General features: G+C 43.8%; 1 protein-coding gene across 1 annotated transcript in view; it reads right to left on the bottom strand.

Moving 5' to 3' along the window:
• KATNAL2 (katanin catalytic subunit A1 like 2) overlaps positions 1–22,844 on the bottom strand; it is a 306,132-nt gene that overhangs the window by 6,116 nt on the left and 277,172 nt on the right. The window contains exon 8 of the mRNA XM_086963443.1: positions 14,045–14,153. Within this exon, the coding sequence (XP_086819569.1) occupies positions 14,045–14,153 (109 nt within the window). The remainder of the gene's footprint in view (positions 1–14,044; positions 14,154–22,844) is intronic.

Raw genomic sequence — 22,844 nt, 5'->3', positions numbered from 1 at the left:
TTCACGATGTTGAAGAGTTCCTTGCAGTTGTGTGCGTTGTTGTCCAGCCGGTCCTTGAATGCAGTTTTCTTGGTGGCGCGGATTAGTTGGTGGTGTTTCCGGGTGGCAAGCTTGAGGGTGGTCATGTTGTCCAGTGTTGGTTCCCTTCTCCAGGCTTTCTCGAGGGCTCAGCAGTTCTTCTTGGAGCTCTTGAGTTCGTCGGTGAACCATGGGGCCTTCTTGCTGCCGGGTCTGATGGGCGGGGTCCTCAGTGGGGCGAGTTCGTCCGCGCAGTTGCTGATCCACTTCGTGAGGTTGTCGGCAGCCTGGCTGGGGTTCGCTGAGCTGGCTGGAGGGTGCTGGCTCAGGGAAGCGGCGAGCTGGTCGGCTGTGATCTTGTTCCAGCTTCTTCGAGCAACCTGTTGCTGGTGGTGGTGGATCGTGGTCCTTCTGAAGCTGAAGTGGACGCAGCTGTGGTCCGTCCAGTGGAGTCCGGTGGCGTGGCTGAAGGCGATGTCTTTGCAGGATGAGAAGACGGCGTCGAGTGTGTGTCCGGCGAGGTGGGTGGGGGTGGATACCAGCTGCTTGAGACCGAGGTTGGCGAGGTTGTCGAGCAGGGTGATGGTGTTGCGGTCGTTGTTGTTCTCCAGGTGGAAGTTGATGTCCCCCAGGAGGATGTAGTCAGCGGAGGGGAGGGCATGCGGGCTGATGAAGTCGGCGATGTCCTCACTGAATTGTGTGCGTGGTCCCGGGGGTCGGTAGATCAGGGTGCCTCTGAGGGTGGTTTTGGGGTCCGTGTGGATCTGGAAGTGCAGGTGTTCAGCGGTTGTCAGGGTGTCGTCGGTATTGGTCTTGATGCGGATGGTGTCCCTGTAGATGATGGCGATGCCTCCTCCAGTCTGGTTGTCGCAGTCTCTTCGGGTGATCTTGTAGCCCTCTGGGATGGCGATGGCGATGTCGGGCGCTGAGGAGTCGTTCATCCAGGTTTCCGTGAGGAAGGCGACGTCAGGAGCTGTGGTGTCGAGGAGGTTCCAGAGTTCGATGGCGTGTCTGTGGACGGAGCGGGTGTTGAGGAGGATGCACTTCAGGTGGTTGCTGCTGGTGTTTGGCTTGGCGGGTGTTGGTGCGGGACAGGTCCGGATGCAGGTGAACTTGCAGGCGTGGCAGCTGGAGGGTCCGTGGGTTCGTCTCGGGGTGGCTCGGTAGCATCCCAGGATTCGGCCGGTGTTGAGTGTGTTGAGGGAGGCGGCGTTGTACGTCCAGCGGGTGGGCTGGGGTCTGAGGGGGCCAGGGGTCCTGGCGCTGGGCGCGGTCCAGACGCGGACGGGCGCTGACGGGCTTACCTTTGGCGCACCTTCGGTCCTCAGTCGGTGCTCCCGCTGCGCGCGTCCGCTGCGCGTTCGCTCTGGGGGCGTCATAAGAAGGGAGCCGGGAGGGAGGGTCCGCTGGGAGGCGGGAAGCGCGAGGACCAATCGGCAGGCGGGGGGGGGGGGGCGGGTTCGGGTCAGCGCCAGCGGGAAAAGCTGGGGGCTCGGCTGGCGGCCCTGCGGCGGCTGGGGCGCTGGGGCGGCCCTGCGGCGTAGGCTCGGCGTCTGGTGTCAGGCTCCTGGAATCTCACAGGTAAGGAGGAGCAGGCAGGGGGCTTGGGGGCGACCAGGCCGTGGTGGGCGCAGTGGTCGGTTTTGACTGTAAGTCAGTTAAGCTATTGAAATTGTAAGGGGCCACCCGGTATCCGGGTACACAATGATTCCCTTGGGAGTAGCATCATGCCTAGGCTTCTGTGGCCAAACAAAAGTAATACACAACTGTGTATGGTTTAACAAAGCTATAATCACTAAATGGTCATAAATGGTAACTCAAAGCATTTGCAACAGGTGCTCCTATGAACAGCAAAGTTAAATTGACAAGTGGCAAAGGTGAACACACTGTGATTACTTAAACTGAACAATCTGTTAACAATGCTGACTTTCGTAGTGTGAGGGTTGGTTCCATGGGGAAGGTGAAATCTTCCAAGCCTGGGTCTCTAAAGTTCGGCAATCCTGGCTGATCCAGCTGTTCAAAGTGGCAGTATAGTTATAAGATGGATGCTCCTTTAACCTCAACAGAATTTCTATGATGAAAAAATTAACTTTACCAGTCCCAACATTTTCCTCATAGGGAATTATTTCAGTTTTAATGCATTCTAATTTAGAATGTTTTAACAGTGTTATCCTTTGCATTTCTTGTATTTTTTTTGTTTCCCTCTGTTTTATTTGGGGAGGGAGGTGTATGGTATCTGGGGCCTCAGCCTTGTTTATATCTCTGAATCTGCTAGAAGTTCAGGCTTAGAAGCTTTTGGGGAAAGCTCTTGTGGGATTTTACTTTGGGGCTGTTGATGCTGGTGAGATTGCAATGTGGAGGCTGGGGTTTCTCTTCTCATACTAAAGCTTCATCTTGGGATATAGAAGAAACCCAATCTATACCATTGTATCTTACTACATCATGATTAAAGCAATATGCTACAATTGAAAATAAATGTAAGAACCCATGGCGTCTAAACCACTAGCAAAAATATATAAACAGATAAAGGTTTCGGAGGGTTCAGCAGAGTGTTGATTGCAAGCACGGTATTCCCAGTTTCTAAGCTACCAGTGCAGGATTCAACCAACAATCTTAGAAAAAAAACATATGAAGCAAAAAATTGTTCACCAGGGTCAACCTTAAGGTTGTATCTGGACAGAGTCCTGGAGAAGTGCAGGTGGTAACGGATGTTGACGGTCACATACATTTTACAGGAATCGTCGGAGAAGTAAAGACATCCGACTGAAAAAGCTCAGAGGAATCAAACCACAAAGTAAGGCTGGCTCATGAGTGTCTGCAGCAGGCTCTCCAGTTCTCCCCCAGAAATGAAACAAGCTTCCTTGAATACTCTGAGCACTCTCAGATGACTTAAAGTAAGTCAGTAGCTCTCTGTCTCCAGGTTAATTTACTCCAAGCACTCTTAGTCTCTCCAGGAGACAAATTGCCCCTGTAATCCAGACAAAATCTCACTCAAAAGTAGACCCAGTTTTCTACGTTTCTGGCAGTCAAATTAAATAGCTGACTGATTATAAACCTTGAGTAAGACATGTCCAGCAGGAGAAGTCATATTCCAGGAATGCCATTATCAGGAAGCTACCTCTAAAGAGCACCATGGACTTCTTCCTGCAGTGTATCTACTTTTCTACTCAACTGTTAAACTCTCTTAAAATTAACTGTCTTGTGTATTTTTAAGATGACTAATAGTACTAATAGTGAGCCTTTAATTTGAGTATTTTATCCTGACTTACACTAGTCCACACCACACTCTAGTCCCCATTTTCCAGCAGTATGATATAAATGAAGTCTTGCAAGATTTACTTTCAGGCCTCCCTAAGTCTTGCAGTGGGCTTCAATGAAATCTAAAACTGCAGAGTGCACCCTTACTAGGGAAAAGTCTGGCCGAATAATGAATCACCCACCTTCTCCACAGGACCAGACCATCCCATCTACAGAATAGAAGTCTTCTTCATGTCTCAGTGAAACCAATACACAGTAGCTTTCACAGAGCACTGCAGCGTGCGAGAGAAGGGTGGTGGCCTCTGAAGGGAAACTGAGACAACCATCCATTAACAGGTTCCTGGGAGAGACAGAGGAACCCTTTAGATCTCAACCAAGCCATTTCTTCTAAGAAGCATTTAAACTCTTCTCCACCTTTTACCAGGACTGCTAGATTAAGTAAATTAGATTTACATCATGGCTACGGGAGGTACGTATCGTAAAGTTATCATCTTGGCTGAGAAAAATATAAACATTTTGAACTCCTGTATCCCAAAAATCGAAGCAGATATTAAATGTTTGTCTCTCAATTTGTCAGTTTCAAGAAAACAACATCTGTGCTGCAAATTATATCTCAGTCACTGCTATGTATATCTGTCGCTGACATGTCATGCTATGACTCATATCTATATATAGTTTAATTGACATATTACTGTATTACAGAACACATTTAAAGGATTCCAGTCTTCAGTGCAACACTAGATTATATAGACATATTTTGGAAGATGGATATTAAAATGTTCACGTTTTTGTTGTTTTAGCGGGGTAAGCCCCTTTTGCATGTTTCTACTTTACCCTTACACGAGGGGTGGTCCAAAGGGTGTCTGTCCCTTTCCACAGTTGATGGGTTTTAGTCACATTGAACAAAGTTTTCACAGTTAATGGGTTGTAGTCCCATTCAACATGGTTATCACAGTTATTGGGTTTTAATCCCAGTCAACACAGTTAGTCTTTTCCTTTATGAGAGGGTACTTTCATGGGGTCTTTTCCCTTATACAGGTTTACCTCCACATAGGGGTTCTAATTGGTACCAGTCCCATATATTCAACTTTTTATTCACAATCTAACCTCCACTTAGGGTTTCTAATGGATATGAGTTCCATGTTTTTCTATTTCTAATTGGTACAAGTCCCATGTATGCAATTGTTTTGTTTTGTTTTGTTTTGTGGAGAAGTGTGGCTCAAATGGTTAGAGCGGCAGACCTTGATGCAGAGCTCAGGCCCGGGACCAGGGTTCGATTCCTACCTCGGCGGGTCTCGGGCTCATAAATTCCTCTGACCTGATGTTCACGCCTCAGTGCCTATTCTAATCATGGGCCCACCTTGCAACTCTGGGCAATAGCTTGCTTAATCTCCACAACGGACCCCAACAGCGCTGGGGATGCCTGGTTTCACCATGGGGGTGTCCAGGAGTGGACACTTCACACGGAAAGCCAGGAAGGGTTCCTCAGCGGTATGAGTACAAGCGCCGGGAGACCCTTGTTGGGTAGCTGTGTGCTATACAAGTACAAAAACATTTACATGTATTTACATTTACACTCTTACCACCACAGACGAGTTCCAATGGGTAAGAGTCCCATGTTTTATATTGCTTATGGGTACAAGTCCCATGTTTTCTGTTGCTCTTTTTACGTTTCTAAACCCAAGTTGGGTTCTAATGGAGTTTAGTACCATGTGTGCCCTTGTTTTGTTAACACTGCGGTACATGCTTACATTTGTTTGCTAATGGTGTTTTATTTGTCCTGTGCTGCATGTTCGTTGTTTGGTATCTTATTCTCACTGTGTCTGTCCCCATGCCTCTGTGGCTGTATGGTTAGCTCTCAATCTTCTTTTTCTTTCTTTTCCTTAACAAGTTTTTTGGGTTGATGTCGGGTATAGATGTTTCATGTTGCTTCTGGTCCAGTTTTTCAACTGTATTTTAGGAAAAGTAAGTTTGGGTGTCCTTCACCCATTTCTATTATTTCTTTAAAAAACATTTTTTTATAGGAGGATGATGGGTGGTTATATATATATATATATATATATATATATATATATATATATATATATATATATATATATATATATATATATATATATATATATATATATATATATATATATATTGTCCAAATTCGCCTTTGCTCGGGAGGTCACGCCACAGCGCCTTCAGTGAAAAAAGCAACCAGCTCGCTTTATTTTCTCCTCTATTTAATTAGACTTGCCGACGCGTTTCAGGATACCAATCCCTTCTTCTTGGGCACAAGCAGCTGAATGAAGGCACACCTGATTTTGTTCCCTTTTTGACACGTTGATGTTCACGCCCACAGTGGGTGTTGCTGTTGGATTCTGGGATATCGTGTCCTTGGGTGTGTTCTCGTAAATACCTTTAGTAGGTTCGTTCATGTTGCTTGTAAATAAAATAAAGTAAATCACCTTTGTAGGTAGAGGAATTAAAACGGCCAGTTTAGTTAGCCTGGCGATGTGCTTTCTCTGCTCAGAACGTTCTGAGCTGCAAGTTCGCATGCCGGTTTGTTTGTCTCCCCCAGCCTGCGACGGTGCTCCTCCCCACGGCTGGCAGCCGTGAAATTGTGTATTGTCCAAATTCGCCTTTGCTCGGGAGGTCACGCCACAGCGCCTTCAGTGAAAAAAGCAACCAGCTCGCTTTATTTTCTCCTCTTTATTTAATTAGACTTGCCGACGCGTTTCAGGATACCAATCCCTTCTTCTTGGGCACAAGCAGCTGAATGAAGGCACACCTGGTTTTGTTCCCTTTGTGACACGTTGATGTTCACGCCCACAGTGGGTGTTGCTGTTGGATTCTGGGATATCGTGTTCCTTGGGTGTGTTCTCGTAAATACCTTTAGTAGGTTCGTTCATGTTGCTTGTAAATAAAATAAAGTAAATCACCTTTGTAGGTAGAGGAATTAAAACGGCCAGTTTAGTTAGCCTGGCGATGTGCTTTCTCTGCTCAGAACGTTCTGAGCTGCAAGTTCGCATGTCGGTTTGTTTGTCTCCCCCAGCCTGCGACGGTGCTCCTCCCCACGGCTGGCAGCCGTGAAATTGTGTATTGTCCAAATTCGCCTTTGCTCGGGAGGTCACGCCACAGCGCCGTTTTAATTCCTCTACCTACAAAGGTGATTTACTTTATTTTATTTACAAGCAACATGAACAAACCTACTAAAGGTATTTACGAGAACACACCCAAGGACACGATATCCCAGAATCCAACAGCAACACCCACTGTGGGCGTGAACATCAACGTGTCAAAAAGGGAACAAAACCAGGTGTGCCTTCATTCAGCTGCTTGTGCCCAAGAAGAAGGGATTGGTATCCTGAAACGCGTCGGCAAGTCTAATTAAATAAAGAGGAGAAAATAAAGCGAGCTGGTTGCTTTTTTCACTGAAGGCGCTGTGGCGTGACCTCCCGAGCAAAGGCGAATTTGGACAATATATATATATATATATATATATATATATATATTCACTGAAAAAACCATAGGTTATAGACCATATATAGTTAGGAATTCGCATTTACAAAACCTTATTTTACTCACACAAAGCCATTGAAATTCCATATATAGTTAGTTGCACTAACTATATATCGCGCACCCGCAATCCACTGCTGATGATGTCACATATTACATCATTCATGACATGGTCAGTGACATCACTGATGACATCACTGATGACATCTCAAATGACATCACTGATGACATCTCAAATGACATCACTGATGACATCACTGATGACATCTCATTTGACATTACTGATCACATCACTGATGATATCATTCATGTGATAATACGATGAACCTCTTCAGACTCTAATATAACCTTAGATACAATCAGTGTAAACAGACACTCACAGACTGTCACTCATCCATGGAGTCACTCACACACCTAGTCAGCCATGCAAAGAATCAATCACACCTCCATTTCCTCAACTATACAGTTATACAAACTTTACTTATTCAAACATATACTAACACATATTTACTCTCTTATACAATCCCTGATACAAGTTCACAATGATCCATACAGCCACTCACACATTCACTGGCTCTTATGCACAGTTATTTATATATGTCAACTCTCACATGTACTGTGTTTTACATATGTACTTACTTTGACATGTAGCACTGAGATATCCATTCACTCACCAATACACTCATGCACACAGTCAACCGCCCATACAGCTGTTTCCACATGCACTTTTGAAACCATACATCTAGTGAATCAACTGCTCACACATCTATGCACAGAGTCATACACCTCCCAGCCACCCACACACACACTCAGTCTCCCATACAAATACTTGGGCAACCAATCAATAACCCATATAGTTACTCATATAGCTACTTATCAACACATGCAACAGTTTACAGAACAACAGACATAATGATGCACAAATTAAGACAGTTTAGTCACTAACCCATGCACTCAGTGAGACACATTTAATCACTCCCTCATACAGTCAGTCATGCACCTACTAAATCCTTCATCCAGACACTTATACATCCACTCATTCTTCAATATGTAAGACATATTTTAACTTTACAGAAACATACAGTCACTGGATGTTATCATCAGTGATGTCATCAGTGATGTCATTTGAGATGTCATCAGTGATGTCACTGACCATGTCATGAATGATGTAATATGTGACATCATCAGCAGTGGATTGCGGGTGCGCGATATATAGTTAGTGCAACTAACTATATATGGAATTTCAATGGTTTTGTGTGAGTAAAATAAGGTTTTGTAAATGCGAATTCCTAACTATATATGGTCTATAACCTATGGTTTTTTCAGTGAATTTTCAAGGTTTTGTAAATGCTAATTCCTAACTATATATGGTCTATAACCTATGGTTTTTTCAGTGAATTTTCAAGGTTTTGTAAATGCTAATTCCTAACTATATATGGTCTATAACCTTTGTTTTTTTCAGTGAATATATATATATATACATACATATATAAACATATATCATCTGTATATCTATATAAATACAAACATAAATGCATGCATACATATACTTATATGCATACAGATGCATGTTATTTACATGAAAGTTGAAAAAACACTAATAAAAGCAAAGCTAAAAAGCCACCTCATTACAAACAGAATGGCTTTAACTTAAACGAGGGCGAGATCTATTGCATTTTCAATGCTTGTTTACTTTGGTTCCATCAAGAAGGCATTCAGATGTGTCACACATTTGCCATAAATTCTGAATGTTAGCACTCTAGTTGCACATTAGATCACTGTAGTAAAGCTACTGCTCACCAGGGACGTCTGCTGCTGGTATTCAAAGTGCATGTTTCAGTCTGCATGTCAGAATTTTTTTAATGAAATAGAAGAGGATTTGAGAAGTCACTCAAAATGATCCCTCATTTTTCTTTCTGAAGCACTAATCATACTTTCTATGGCAAAATTAACCCCCTCATGTTGTTCCTTTTTAAATTGAGTGTTTTCAGACTTACCACTTCATTCCAATCAAGATGGCTTCTGGTGTGCCATACTTTTGTCATAAGTAAGACTGTTAGCGCTCTAGTTGTTCTTTAGAACACTCTGGGACATTCTGTCATTGGGCTATACTTGGGGTACATCTGGGTGATATTTGGGCTACATTTAGGCTCTTTTGTCTCTGGTGGCCATCTTGGGAGACTGTATGTCAGAATTTTTTAATGAAATTGAAGAGGGTTTGAGAAGTCACTCAAAATGTGCCCTAATTTTTCTTTCTGCAGCACTAATCATAATTCATATGGCAAAATATACCCCCTCATTTTGTTCCTTTTTAAATTAAATGTTTTAAGAGTTACCCCTTTATTCCAATCAAGATGGCTTCAGGTGTGCCATACCTTTGTAATAAGTAGGACTGTTAGCGCTCTAGTTGTTCTTTAGAACACTCTGGGACATTCTGTCATTGGGCTATACTTGGGCTACATCTGGGTGATATTTGGGCTACATTTGGGCTCTTTTGTCTCTGGTGGCCATTTTGGGAGACTGCATGTCAGAATTTTTTAATGAAATAGAAGAGGATTTGAAAAGTCACTCAAAATGTGCCCTAATTTTTCTTTCTGCAGCACTAATAATACCTTCCATTGCATAATATACCCCCTCATTTTGTTCCTTTTTAAATTAAATGTTTTAAGAGTTACCACTTTATTCCCATCACGATGGCTCCAGGTGTGCTATACCTTTGTAATACGTAGGACTGTTAGCGCTCTAGTTGTTCTTTAGAACACTTTAGGAGGCTGCAGTAGAGCACAAAGGAATCAACTGACAGTCTCTGTCCTTGTTGGATGTACATGTTTTACTGAGAATGTCAGACTTCATTTTCACATGACTGAGAAAGATAATGTGAATTTACAGAAAATATGCTTTCAGTTTAGCTTATAGATCCCCTTCCAAACCACTGTGGGAAAATCATGAGATATTAGTTTTCTTTCAAACAATATTCATGATATCACAGCAGAAGGTTTTTTCACATGGTAAAATCACCTTAGAACCCACCACAATTCCTAAAACGAGTATGGTACAATCAACAAATGATTTATAATGTAACTAAAGTCCTAAAACCCTCTATTAACTACAATGCTTTTTAATGAGGTGCTATCATGTATATTGGTCCCAAGATGGCTGCCAACACTTCTTGGATGAAGTGCTGACAGCCAATCAGATCAGATGTGTGGTTAGGCTCCGCCCAGATATATATCTTTTTTTGAACCTAAATTACTCAAAATCCACTGGAGCACATATATTGAGACCTAGCAAAGGCACATCGGGCTAACAGTCCCTACAATTTTGCCAAGTTTCGTGCAAATCCATTCAGCCGTTCGAGCTAAAAGTGAGGCCAACCGCCCTATGGAAATTAACATGGGAAAAACGCGTTTTGGGACCCCCCTTTCTTCTCGGCCCCCCCTTGATGAAACCCCCCCAAATTGTCAGGGGCTGCTCAGAAACAAAATGTTCCATTTTCCTGAAAATTTCAGCCAATTCCGTCCACAAACGCCAAAATTATTAGACATAGAATTTTCAAAAATCCCATAGAGAAAAAATCCTAACTATATATACCTACTGGCGACTGCCAGTAGGTAATATATATATATATATATATATATATATATGCATATTTATTTTTGCATCTCCTCTACATTTTTTATTCTTCTTACATGTACTTCCTGTACATCTCTTGTATATTTTTTCTGAATTTTCGTTCCATTTCTCTTGTACTTCGGTCTTAACCTTCTATTTCATTTTCTCTTACTCTTGCATATCTTCGGTGTATTTTCTTCCTTGCTCATGCTTCATTTTCTTGGTATCTTTGCTATGATCCCTTCAAGGTTTGGTTCACTTTTTCTTGCTTTTTCTCTACTTTTTTATTTTTCTGTTTCTTGGGGTTCTCCTTGTTGAACTTTTTTCTTCTTAGTGGTTTCTAATTTTGTTTTGTGTAATTGAAAGGGAAGGTATGTTGTAACCTGTATTATATTTATTGGGTTACTCTCTGTTACTTTCTCCCTAGCTGCTCGGCCAGTATGAATGTGATGCATGGAATGTTGGTGTGATGGTCTTTAATGGAATGTTTAGGTGCCTGGATGCTGGAGTATGACAGTTGGAGGATGGGCTGAGCAGCAGGTAGACTGCTCCTGGTGAGGCTGCAACTCTACAACTCAACTACCTGTAACTGAACTTAATAAAACTGCTTAAAGTACACCTTGGCTACGGGACTCAATTACTACATGTAACTGGTTATGAAAAATGCAAAATATTTTACACCTGTTAACCTGGGCAAAACAACAATGACTCACGCTTACTCATCCTCCTAGATCTCTCATCAGTGTTTGACACGGTCAATCACAACATCCTTCTAAAAGTACTAGAACACAGAATGGGGTTGTCTATGAAAGTGCTTTATTGTTTTGCTTCCTTCCTACAGAATTGCTCACAGTGCATCATACTTGGCAACTCACTCTCTGACTTCATACCAGTGAGATGTGGGGTCCCCCAAGGGTTGACCATCTCACTCACACTCTTTAACCTTTATATGAAACCACTAACTGAAATCCTGAACCAATCAAACATTGAAAACCACATGTAAGCAGGCGATACACAACTATACTTAAAGATATCCTCCCTAGACGATGTCATTCAAATAAATAACACTTTAGTCAAAACCCAGGCCTGGCTCTCTCAAAATAACCACAAGTTGAACTCTCTGAAAAGTGAATTCCTTCTTTTCTCCCCTCCAGACAGCTCCTCACTCATCCAGGACTGGCTCAAGCACCTTGGTGCACTCAATTGCAAACCTACCATCATTGACTCCACGAAATCCTTTGGAATAACATTGGACAAGAGTCTAAATATCGACACCGTCTGCCACCGCACACTACACGCACGCCTCCACACCGCAGGGATCGGAGACAAGGCTATAGATTGGACCACCTCCTTCCTCTCCGGCAGAAACCAGAGCGTCCGCCTCCCCCCATTCCGTTCCAAAGCCTCCGAGATCATCTGGGGCGTACCCTAGGAATCCTCCCTCAGCCCGACGCTGTTCAACATTTACATGGCCCCACTCGCACACATAGCCCGACAGCACGACCTCAACATAATCTCCTACGCCGACGACACCCAGCTGATCCTCTCCCTCACCAAGGACCCCATCACCGCCAAAGCATCACCGCCAAAGCTAACCTCCACGAAGGAATGAAGGCCGTCACCGACTGGATGAAGACCAGCCGTCTGAAAATGAACTCGGACGAGACAGAGGTCCTCATCCTCGGCTCCAACCCTTCAGCCTGGGACAACTCCTGGTGGCCAACGGCACTGGGGGCAGCCCCGACACCCACCGACCACGCACGCAACCTGGGAATCATCCTCGACACAATGCTCTCAATGACCGCAAGTCAATGCCTTCTCCCCCTCCTGCTTCAAAACCCTCCGCATGCTCTGCAAGATCTACAGATGGAACCCGACAGATACAACAAAGACAGTCACCCAGGCCCTCGTCAGCAGCAGACTTGACTACGGAAACGCCCTCTATGCGGGAGCCCCGATCAAGCTCAAACAACTACAACGCATCTAAAACGCCTCGGCACGACTGATCCTCGACCTACCACGCCACGGCCACATCATCCCCCACCTGAGAAACCTACACTGGCTCCCGGTCAACAAGAGGATATCCTTCAAGCTCCTCACCCATGCACACAAGGCACTCCACAAGACCGGCCCAGCCTACCTCAACAGACGGCTCTCCTTCAACATCCCCAACTGCCAGCTACGCTCCGCCAACCTCTCACTCGCCACCATCCCGCGCCCCCCCACCCCCAACGCATTGAGACCCTCGCGGGTATGTGGTGCACTTTACAGATGTTTGTTTGATTGATAAATATGAGAGCTCACATTAGTGCAACCACACGCAGTGCGACATTCCAACTCCGAATACTGAAAAAAACTTTAACCATTTCTACCACCTTCCGACTTCAAACAAGCAGTACAAGCACTTGTGGTCTCCAGGCTGGAATACGGTGCAGTGACCCTGTCAGGACTACCCAAAAGGAGAACAGCTCCACTCAAAACGACTCCTAATGCGGCAGCGAGACTGGTAACTGGAACAAGATGCTTTGCCTACATTTCCCCCCACTTAGGTATCTAAACTGGCTTCCCCTTGAAGCAAGAACTCAACTGAAAATAGCCTGCCTCACACACAAAGCATTACATTTTAAAAGTTATCTGGCAGAAAAGATTTGAATATCCGGTGGCAGCCGCTACCTAAGAAGTGCTAACTCTCTCAGGCTGGAACCTCCTATATTCCAAAAACAAACACTTACACACAATCTTTCTCTGGAGCAACGCCAAGGATCTGGAGTGCCTTACCACCCAAGGTACGCTCAAATCCATCGACCCACTTCTTCAAAAAAGAGGTAAAAAAGATCCTAATGAATAGATTCCTGACATAGACTTTCGGAGAGACGGGCACAAGGAACGTCTCATGCCAGCAACTTCTAGATTGGTCAGAGGCACGTCGTTTACCGGAGAACCCTCAATCTCTCTGATCCTCTGGCAACGTGGTTCCGAATAGTTTCAGAGAAGCCGCAAATACCCACCAAACGTCACTAGAACAATGAAGACTAATGGAATATTAATGGACCGACAGTTTTATAATTGTGATAACTGTTGCAACAGCCCTTTGCAGCCCTTTACTTTTGGTGCAGCTGTCTATACCTTTCATCTTCTTTCATTCAACCCTATGTGCAGCGGTCTGATACCCCTGGATCATGTGTGCGCTTTATAAATCACTCTAAATAAAAAACAAATTGATAAAATAAAAGAAGGAGGTTGTAAGCAAAGAGTCACAGAGTAGTAAAAAAATCAGAAAGATAAAAAAGGAGAGTAGAAAAAAAGAGACAAATAGCGGGTAGTGGTGTGGGCGCATCAAGTTAAAAAAAAAAACTGAAAAAAGTACTTTTTCAACTTGACAAATGTCCCAAGATCACTGAATTTCAGTGTAATAAATGTATGTTGTTAACATGGCTTCCTTTAATGCATAACTTAATCTGACAAGAGTTTCCATAAAAGGTTTTCATACGTCACATATTATGATGGCTTTAAAAAAAATTGAAAAGGTTCAGCCATGAATGACGCACTAGTAAAAAAAAAGAATCTGTTATTAGTAAAAGGTGATGTAATCCAACATACAGCAAATCGTGCCATCCAGTAAAGATATTTATTGAGAGTTTTTGTTACATACCTGTGCCTGCCTGATGATTTTCAAGGGCATCAAAGATTTTTCTCACTGGCCTCATAGCTGCTTCTTTACACACCAGCTTGATGTCAGAACCAGAGTAACCTTCTGTCTCCTAGCACAACAACACATTATTTTAGTTGGAATTCAACTTTTATGTTAATAATAAACAATACACCATGGCAGATAATCAATGATTTTGAATTAGTAATTAAAATTCAAATTTCTACAAGCTACTTGTATACATGTATTTGTATGTTGTAGAGGCATACTGGCACATACAGAATTGGTACACTGCAAAATATAAACGCTTTAGAATTTTCACACCCTTTAATGTTATCCCATCCATCAACCTCAGAGTAAGAACTTTAATGACCAGATGTCCTAGTAAATTAAATATTCATTAACTGCAATCCAAAAAGTGAGACACAAATCACCACCAAGTCTACATGACAGCATATATTGTTTGTGAAAATAGCAATTTTGAGACATTTTGGAGGTTATAGTTGATTTGAGCAATGCTTATGATATTATAGCGGTCCAATATTTAAATGCAAAATAAATCTAAAATGGTAATATACGGTTCTCCCTATTTTCAAAATACAATAAGCAAGCATTCCAATCACTATATGAGTTACTTGTGTTTGAGAAAAGATCTCAGCTCATTACACACATGGGTGTCTTTGCATGAGAGTGCATACATTATTTACAAGATGATCCCCACCAGAACTAACCTGAATTTTAGTCATAAACCCTCCAGGACTGCAGCAGAACAGAATCCTAAGAAGCCAACCTCAGCACAAACTAGACATGCCAGATTTAGAAAAACCTCTAACCTCAAACAACCCCTAGAAAGGTACCAAAGCTTTAGGATGCCCGCTTGATACATATTAGAAAGGCCAAGCTAATGTCTGCCTAGAATGAGTTCCAAACAAGAGTTTCTTTAAAAAATGGTATGAGCCGTACTCTATGGCCTGAACAGGATTATCTAAAAATACGTGGTTAGTAGCTCTACCTTCTTTTCTTTTTTGAAGGGTCCGGCTGCTGAAATCTTCTTGTAATCCTTGCTCTAGTCTCTGATTCTTAAGTATGTGGTTAGCCAATGCCTTTTGGTTTTTGAAACATATTCACTGGAATTATATGATTCTGAGGTTGTGACTTTTTCCGCATAGTTATGGATTTGCTGCACTTGCTACATAATCCATCATCTGCCGGCTGTACAATTTGCAGACTTTAACAGAAAAAACAAATTTTCAGCTCCCACGAGAAAAGGTTCTTACAAAAATGTCACATGTATTGCCACACAATGAAAGGTTCACTGTTAAGTATCACCAGTGCCACCTATCAGTTGCGGATCACTGTATGTATGCGTTAAACTGATACTAAGCCCAGAAAGTGTGAACATTTGTAAAAATTAAACAGTAATGAAGTAATACTGCCACAAAGACAAAGTGTGCTGCATTATGTCCCATAATTTGCCTTTTCTTGCCATATAATTTAGTCGCTTTGGTCCTTTCTGCCGCACAATTCCAATGTCTCTGACCATGATTTGCTGACATAAGATGACATGACTATTATACAATGAAACACACTTTGGTTCTAATAGGCAGTTTTTCCGTATGACATTAAGGGATATGTTTTGTCATTGATCTGGCGTCTTTTGATCTACTCAAAAATCAGATAATAACTTCATTTGATAAATCAGATTTAAAACCTAAAGTCATTTGTTCCCTTGTGTAGTGTGTCTACTCAGGCCCACTGATACAGTGGTTATTCCCTTCAACGTAACTTCAATCTTCCTTCCATGTTCAAAATGTTTTCTCTCTTCTACTAAATCTACTGGAGCTTTGGCTGCTTTTGCAGTATTGATCATCAGGATATGCATTCAGCGTCAGTTTCCCTGACCTTCCATGCCAGGAAAACAATGGCACCCATTTGTTCCAGCAGCCATTGGCACATTGAAAATAATGGAAGTGAAGGCATGGGACACCCTTGTCCTGTCCCCAGCTCCACAAGTAACTTGTCACATTGCCAACCTTTAATAATAATGCATTCATGTGTCACAACCTCCATAGATATGTTGTCCCTATCCTTTTGGTCAGTTGTGGCCAGGCTTACTGTTGTTATGGATTCACTTGTGAAGGTGTTTCCAAAACGCAAAACCTACTGAACAGGGTGCACTGGTCTCTCAATGTCATCAAGTACCCTTTCAGATAATATTATTAAATGGACTGTCATGGCCGCACTTGAAACGGAAGTGGTTTTCCGGATTTGGGAGATGTTAGGGTTAAAGTGATAAAAACGTAAAAAGGCTAAAAGGGTCAAGAAATAACTTTCAAAGAGTCCACAGCAAGTCCCTGCTACGCCTGAGCTCAAACAAGCAACGAGACCGTTGACACTTTGGTTTGTTCACATTGAAGGAGCCACACCAGGCAGTTATCTGCTGCAGCTCAATCTCTGTGCTAAGAATGCACATTCATGACCCTGGGTACTGCGATTGTAGTTACTCCCAAAGCAGCAGTCTGATCGGGGGACACACGCTCATGCCCAGAAGTCCCACCCTCTCCTTGCCCAATCCAGAGCCACTAGGATGACTTGGGCCCATCTTCATCCTCTTCAGAGCTCGGGGAAGGAGAGGCAGTGGCATCCAGGTGCACCTGTGTCATGTGCTCCACTCCATCTGAAATGCATCTACAAGAGGGAGCCTTCTTGGGAACTCCAGCGGGCAAATGTTTGGACTATGATAATTCTCTGTGGCTAAAAGAGCTAGCCATGGTTCTCTTGATCGCTGGGAGATGCCTTATGGCACCTCGGGTGTAACCAACATTCATGATCTGTGAAGCACTGCCAGGGGAGTTAGGGAGTTAGTCTGCCCCAGCGTTCAATGATCCCGGCAGGTGGTTCATGACTTGGTAAATGCCCTGACGCTCCAGCCAGCTTCAGAGACAAACTGATTCTTGGTACCGGACGCAGGACCCCGCAACATGTCCAGCTTGTTGCAGTCCCTCATAGAGGTGTTATTGTCCGTCAGGACCTGAACCAGCTTCCTTTGGATGGCTGGTAGGAAGACTTACAGGGCCAGACAAAAGGCCCACAATGCCAGCAGGTTGATCTCCACCTGTCCCAGATGACCTCTCCACCCCTGGTGGTGGCCTATGACCAACTGTGCCAAGGAAGGCTGGCTCCGAGGGCTTTTTCCTTTTAATTTTCACTGATAAAAACTGACAAATGCTATGGAAGCTACAAGAAAAGTGCTCAAGCAAAACAAGAATAATATAGTGGCAATAGTGAAGGGCTGCTCTTTCAACGTACTGCTTAGTGTAAATGGAGCTTACTGTTACTGGGTATTTCCTGGTGGCATGTATTTGCCTTTAGCAGTTGTGTGGCTAAATCCACCACGTTGCTATTATGGATGGAGCCTTTCAATTGCTCCTCAGGTAAACCAAGTCGCATAAATCGCCTTTTACACCATTCAGACCCTAAAATGAACTTTCTCTGATCTAGGATTCGTACAGAAGCTTCAAGCAACCATCTTCCTAATGTTGCCTCCCCCCGAATATACAAATGGCCTTTATTGGGGGTTCACTTTACCTCTGAGTTGGCTCCAAAGATTGCTAATGCTCTGTAAGAAAACTGTTACACATCAGCTTTTGTGACCACATCCCACCGGCCACAGACAATGGCACTGTCCAGCCTTCCTGCATGCAAAGCACAGTAGAAACCACAGAATAGAATACTGCTCTTGAGACCGACACCTGAACTGATCATGATGGCCACAAGAAGAAGCAAATAGGGGCAACCTTCTCCTTACAAGAGGCTACGCCCTGGAACTCACTTCCGGCAAGGAGAAGCTCCATCGATGCCTTCTGGAAATCAGCAAGATTGTGAGCGGCTGGTTCTTTCCAATATGATCCCACAAGGACTAGGACAGAGTCAAGCCTCACAAAGAGGATGAGTGGCACTGGTTACATGCTGCAACACAAATGATATGGCTCACTGTAACCACGCAACCTGCAGTGACCGGAGGCTGGTCTACAGTCATCCACAGTTGAACTCAACTCTCTGCAAGATCCATGACAGACACTGCCAAGCTGAGCTGTATTGGCGTACCGTGCAGCTCATAAGAATAATTTATTCTGAATAGTATGTTCCATAGACACTCCTCATAAAACCATAAGTTAGGGTTTTGAGCTTTCGATTTAGTATGTGGGAAAGTGCACAGCAATGAAAATGAAGCAGGAGTAGATGCTATTTACTTTCTCTATGTCACCACCCCCTGACTAAATACCATCTAGATTAACTAGAGTTGCTCTTAAGTCATGGTGACTGTGGGAAAGAGAGTCATGTTGTAGTGCAAGATGATGCCACTTTTAGGTGACGTTACTCGTTAGTGGATACAATGTCCAGTGTGGTACAGCGTGGGAGAGAGTCAGATGGCCGCTTTCCATATGAAGACATACTAAGACATTAGGGATTATGGTCACTCTCGAGTCTTTCCCTAACTACCTTATCCTTAATATTATGCCACAGCCTCAGATCAACCAGGACGTAGTCAATACGACTTGTGCAGTTTGTTCTATTATAGGTTGGATTCCCTTCTTTGTCAGACTTTGTTCTGCTGTTGACTGCCCTTAACCCAAGTTCTAATGTCAAAACCTTCAATTGTAGGGCTACTTGGAACCACTTCTTTTTTTATCAGGGCTAGCCCATTGGTCAACTTCCACTCTTGTTAGGGTGAAGTCCTCCCTATCTAGCGGCGTCAAGGTGGTGTTAAAATCACCCGCTATGATAAGATGGGGATGGCACTCTCTCTTGTCTAGTTGTTCTTGAAAGGTTTGCAATGCTTTTGACAGCTTACCTCTCTTTGTGTCTCATGCATAAACATTGTAAATCTCAAAGTGTTGTTCTTATAATCCCTTACTTGAACACCTATAGTATCGGGACAATCTATGGCCAACTGCCCAATTGTGCAATTGAGGGAGTCTCTAACCCATATTAACAGCCCACCAGAAAGCCTTCCACAATTATTTGGGGTGGAGGCAGATGTTGAATTTTTCTATAAAATCATTTTAGTCAGGAAGTGTAATTGTAGGCTTTAGTCCAGCCATACTCCAGGACACTATTGGAACCTCTGCAGTTGGATCTGGTGAAGGTGCAAATATAATTGAGTAAGAATTCTCCAAAAGCATATCTAATGTTGGACGAGGGTTGACCAAGAGAACTTAGTCATAGATACTAGAGTCAGTCCCCTGGTTATTCAACTCAGTTGGACCCTGAGTACCGGAAAGAGTGATGTACAAACTAGCATCTACAGCTGCATTGACAGTAGGAGATAAGCGACTGGCTTGCCAGACTAATACTGGTATTATCGCAAATAGGTTTTAGATGTAGTAGACAAGTAAGTGGGAACGGATTGCATGATATAGACAATCAATTTCCCCAAATGCATAGTCACCTACTGCTGGATGTTGTAGATTGTGCAGAGTGTTAGTACACCTAATGCTCATCCACTGATATTTAAAATGAATATTAGAACCTAGTGGAGGTCTGGTCCTAGCATCAAAAGCCACCAGATTGTCTGCTAGCTTTCCACTGACCAAAGTTTGTTCGATACAATCTAGCTTTTGACTGTGTTTAGCGAGTCTTTTAACCCTACGAATATCTTTCCCAATGATTGACCTAAAACCCCTCACATGGGGTACCCAATGAATAACTTTATTCTTAAGTAAATCTGGCCCTTCACAGCTTGCAGGGGAAGAGAGCTTGGGTACATTTACCATGTAAATCTTAGAGGCATGTGAAGGCCCTCTATCATTATCATACTGTGCTTTCTTATAATCATACTGCAACCAGTTGTTGGTCCCTGTCGACACAGCCCTTGGAGTATCTTTACCCGAGTTAGGTGGATAGAGGACAACTGACCTCCTCTCAGATCTATGCTCCCCAATATAAACCTTACTCAGGAATTCCTGGGCAGTCCCTCTATCATACCTTTCAGTAATGCCATTACTAATCTCTAGGGAGCTAGAAGTCATATGTATGGATGTATGACGTTACAACGCATACCATTACAACTACCTACCAATGCGTTGTAATGGTATGCGTTGTAAAAGTTGCGTTGTAATGGTAGGTAGTTGTAAAAGTTGCGTTGTAACAGGTGTATACCCATATGTATCCCTGAGGTGGACACTATTGTCCTTGCCATAGAGCTGTTCAATTCATCGCGATTATTGGTGCTAGTTACCAACTTATCAGTAATAAATTGCTTAACCATGCTTGTTAGTTGGGGTATCAAAGTCTTACAAACCTCTGTCTCTGACCTCAGCACTTTAATTTGTACAATAGGATCCTCCATTTTAGGTGATAAAGTTTCCTTCGGGTCGATCACCCAACCTCCTCAGCCGGAATCTCAAGAGCTGTTGGGGTTCCTCGTATATCAAATAGCGGCAAAAAAAGGTTACTGCATGGTATGTCTAATACTTGGGAATATTCTCTGGAAACATCAGGGATCTCTAGATTGTCATTGTCGGTGGGCTGTGGGTGACATGGCTCTAGGGAGGCCATTTGGGACATCTTAACAGCTTTCATTGAAGACATCTGTGAGAGTTTGAGTAGTGTTTCAATTTCCCAGCAGGAACCCCCTTATCGTCATGTGGGCTATCTGTGCCTATAATGGATTCAACTTCTTCAATCAAGTGGTCAATCTCACTTAGGGTACAATTGTTAGACTTGTATGGTGCCTTTCTGTTTTTGGAGGCTCCCTGAACCGGTTCAGTTGCTTTGCGCTTACCAATACTAAAATGAGAGCAGGGGAAGAGTGAAAGCTAAATACACAGAAACCCCACATGAAGGTTGAGAATACAATAAATCAATTCAGCCACTGTATTCAGATACTATACGCCTTGCAATACTTCCTGAGCAGAAGGAATGAAAAACTATATGTTGAAAATGAACCCATAATTCTATCGATGCCCGGGCCGCTGGCGCAAACCGCCTCTTAGTTCCCATGCTGAATAATTACCAAATAAAGAGACGGGCGCTGGAAGCAGGAATCAAGATCAGAGTTTAATTCTCATGAGGAGAGCCAGTCATTTCGGACACGAAACACAGTGTCTTTCGGGAGGTGCTCTAACAAGTGAGCTGAGACTCTTGCTTTTATACCTTACAAAACACTTGATAGTACAATCAGGACAGTATGACGCAAAAGAAAGACATCCCTATAATCCTCGTGTCAATCCTACCCCACATATGTTCACAATGGGGACCCTTGACCTGCTGATAAGAGGGGAGGGCAATCACGCAGCTGAGTGTTCCGTAGGATGTGTGCGCCTGATCATAGCCCAGGGGGTGGGGTGGCTAGGATCAATAGTGGTTCCTTTGAAGAGGAGTGACTTCATACAATAAGGGCAGTAAATGGTATCTCCTGGCTCAGGCGATGGCCTCGGACATGTGTGGTCAGCCGGACTCGGGGGAAGGGGGTCATCAAAGGAGTGGTATTCATGCCGCGTGGACAATCGAGCGCGGAAGGAAGGCTTGTCAACAGAGGGGCATTCATGGAAGGGAAGGAGGTGTTGGTCAGGCGCGGCCGTGACTCTCAAGGACAGGGTCTCGCAGAAGAAGAAGGTTTATGACTTGCCCATGTGAGGAGAAGGGAGGGGTAGCCAGGGTGGGCACAGGGACAGAGTCACACAGAGAGAGAGAGAGAGAGAGAGAGATCTGATGACCCGTACATGAGAGAGCGGGGGCAGTCAGGTGCAGCTGGGGAGGGCTACGTCAGCTAAGGCGAAGGATGCCTCTTCAAGAGGGAATGGGGGGGGGTTTTGTGCGGGTCAAGCAGGAGAGTTGCCTTTCACAGCAGGGTCGCGCAGAGGGAGAGGGTTTCATGGTCTATGCATGAGAGAGGGTGTTTTAAGATACGCGCAGGAGGGAAGCCGGGGATTCCAATGGGAAAAAGGCCATGGTGCCTAGAATGGCTGTACATATGCATATGGGTACGGGCTCTTACTGGCAGGGTGATACGGTCAATAATTTACAGTATCCATGGTGCTCACAGGGAGAGGAGTGGGAGAAGAAGGGGAATGAATGCTGTCTATGTACATCAATTTCTTCAACTTTCACAGTCGCCCCTTTTTACATAACAGCAGTCATTTTTGCAATTGATGGGTTTACAGGTAGACAGGCATCGTTGATGAATTAGCATTTTGTCGATACTAACATTTGGCGTACAATCATAGACAGTCGAGGTGACGGGCAGAATGCAGCACATAGGAAATTACATTTTCGTTGTGTTCCTGACAATTAAACGCACTACATAGCATAAATCTTTCTAACTTAAAAATGTGACCAATGAACAGTTTTGACCAGGTAGTTGAGAGCGGAATTCAGTTCAATACACAAGATTTCTTCGTCACAGTGTCTTTGTATCATTGAGCCATCACTGGTAGGCTCTAGTCCGTGTACTTTCGTTGGCGCTGTTGAGCACCGGCGGGGGAGCTATAGGTCCAGCTCGGTTCTATCCTTACGCGTTGCAGGGTGCGGTCAGTCCTCTGCTGTTAGACCACAGTCCTGTTCCCTAAACAATCTGTTTGGCGGCGCCTTATGCTCGGCACCTACACTTCCGTGGCAACACCCTATTCCCACTGGTATGCAGTTCTTTTCCTTTGGCAAAAAGTCACGTGGGAATGAGGGTGAGTGTGGTTCAAATAGTCGATTGGAGAGAGAGGGGGGAGTTGGGTCAGAGTTCCTGGGACACACAAAAGGGACCAAGGGAGCAAAGGATAACAAGCAGGCAGGCCCATCAATCGAG

The sequence above is a fragment of the Lissotriton vulgaris genome, chromosome 3_1 (genome assembly GCF_964263255.1).
Source record: "Lissotriton vulgaris chromosome 3_1, aLisVul1.2, whole genome shotgun sequence".
Lineage (NCBI taxonomy): Eukaryota > Metazoa > Chordata > Amphibia > Caudata > Salamandridae > Lissotriton > Lissotriton vulgaris.
Note: the sequence above shows the minus strand (reverse complement) of the source record. Positions and strands in the feature narration are given on the sequence as shown.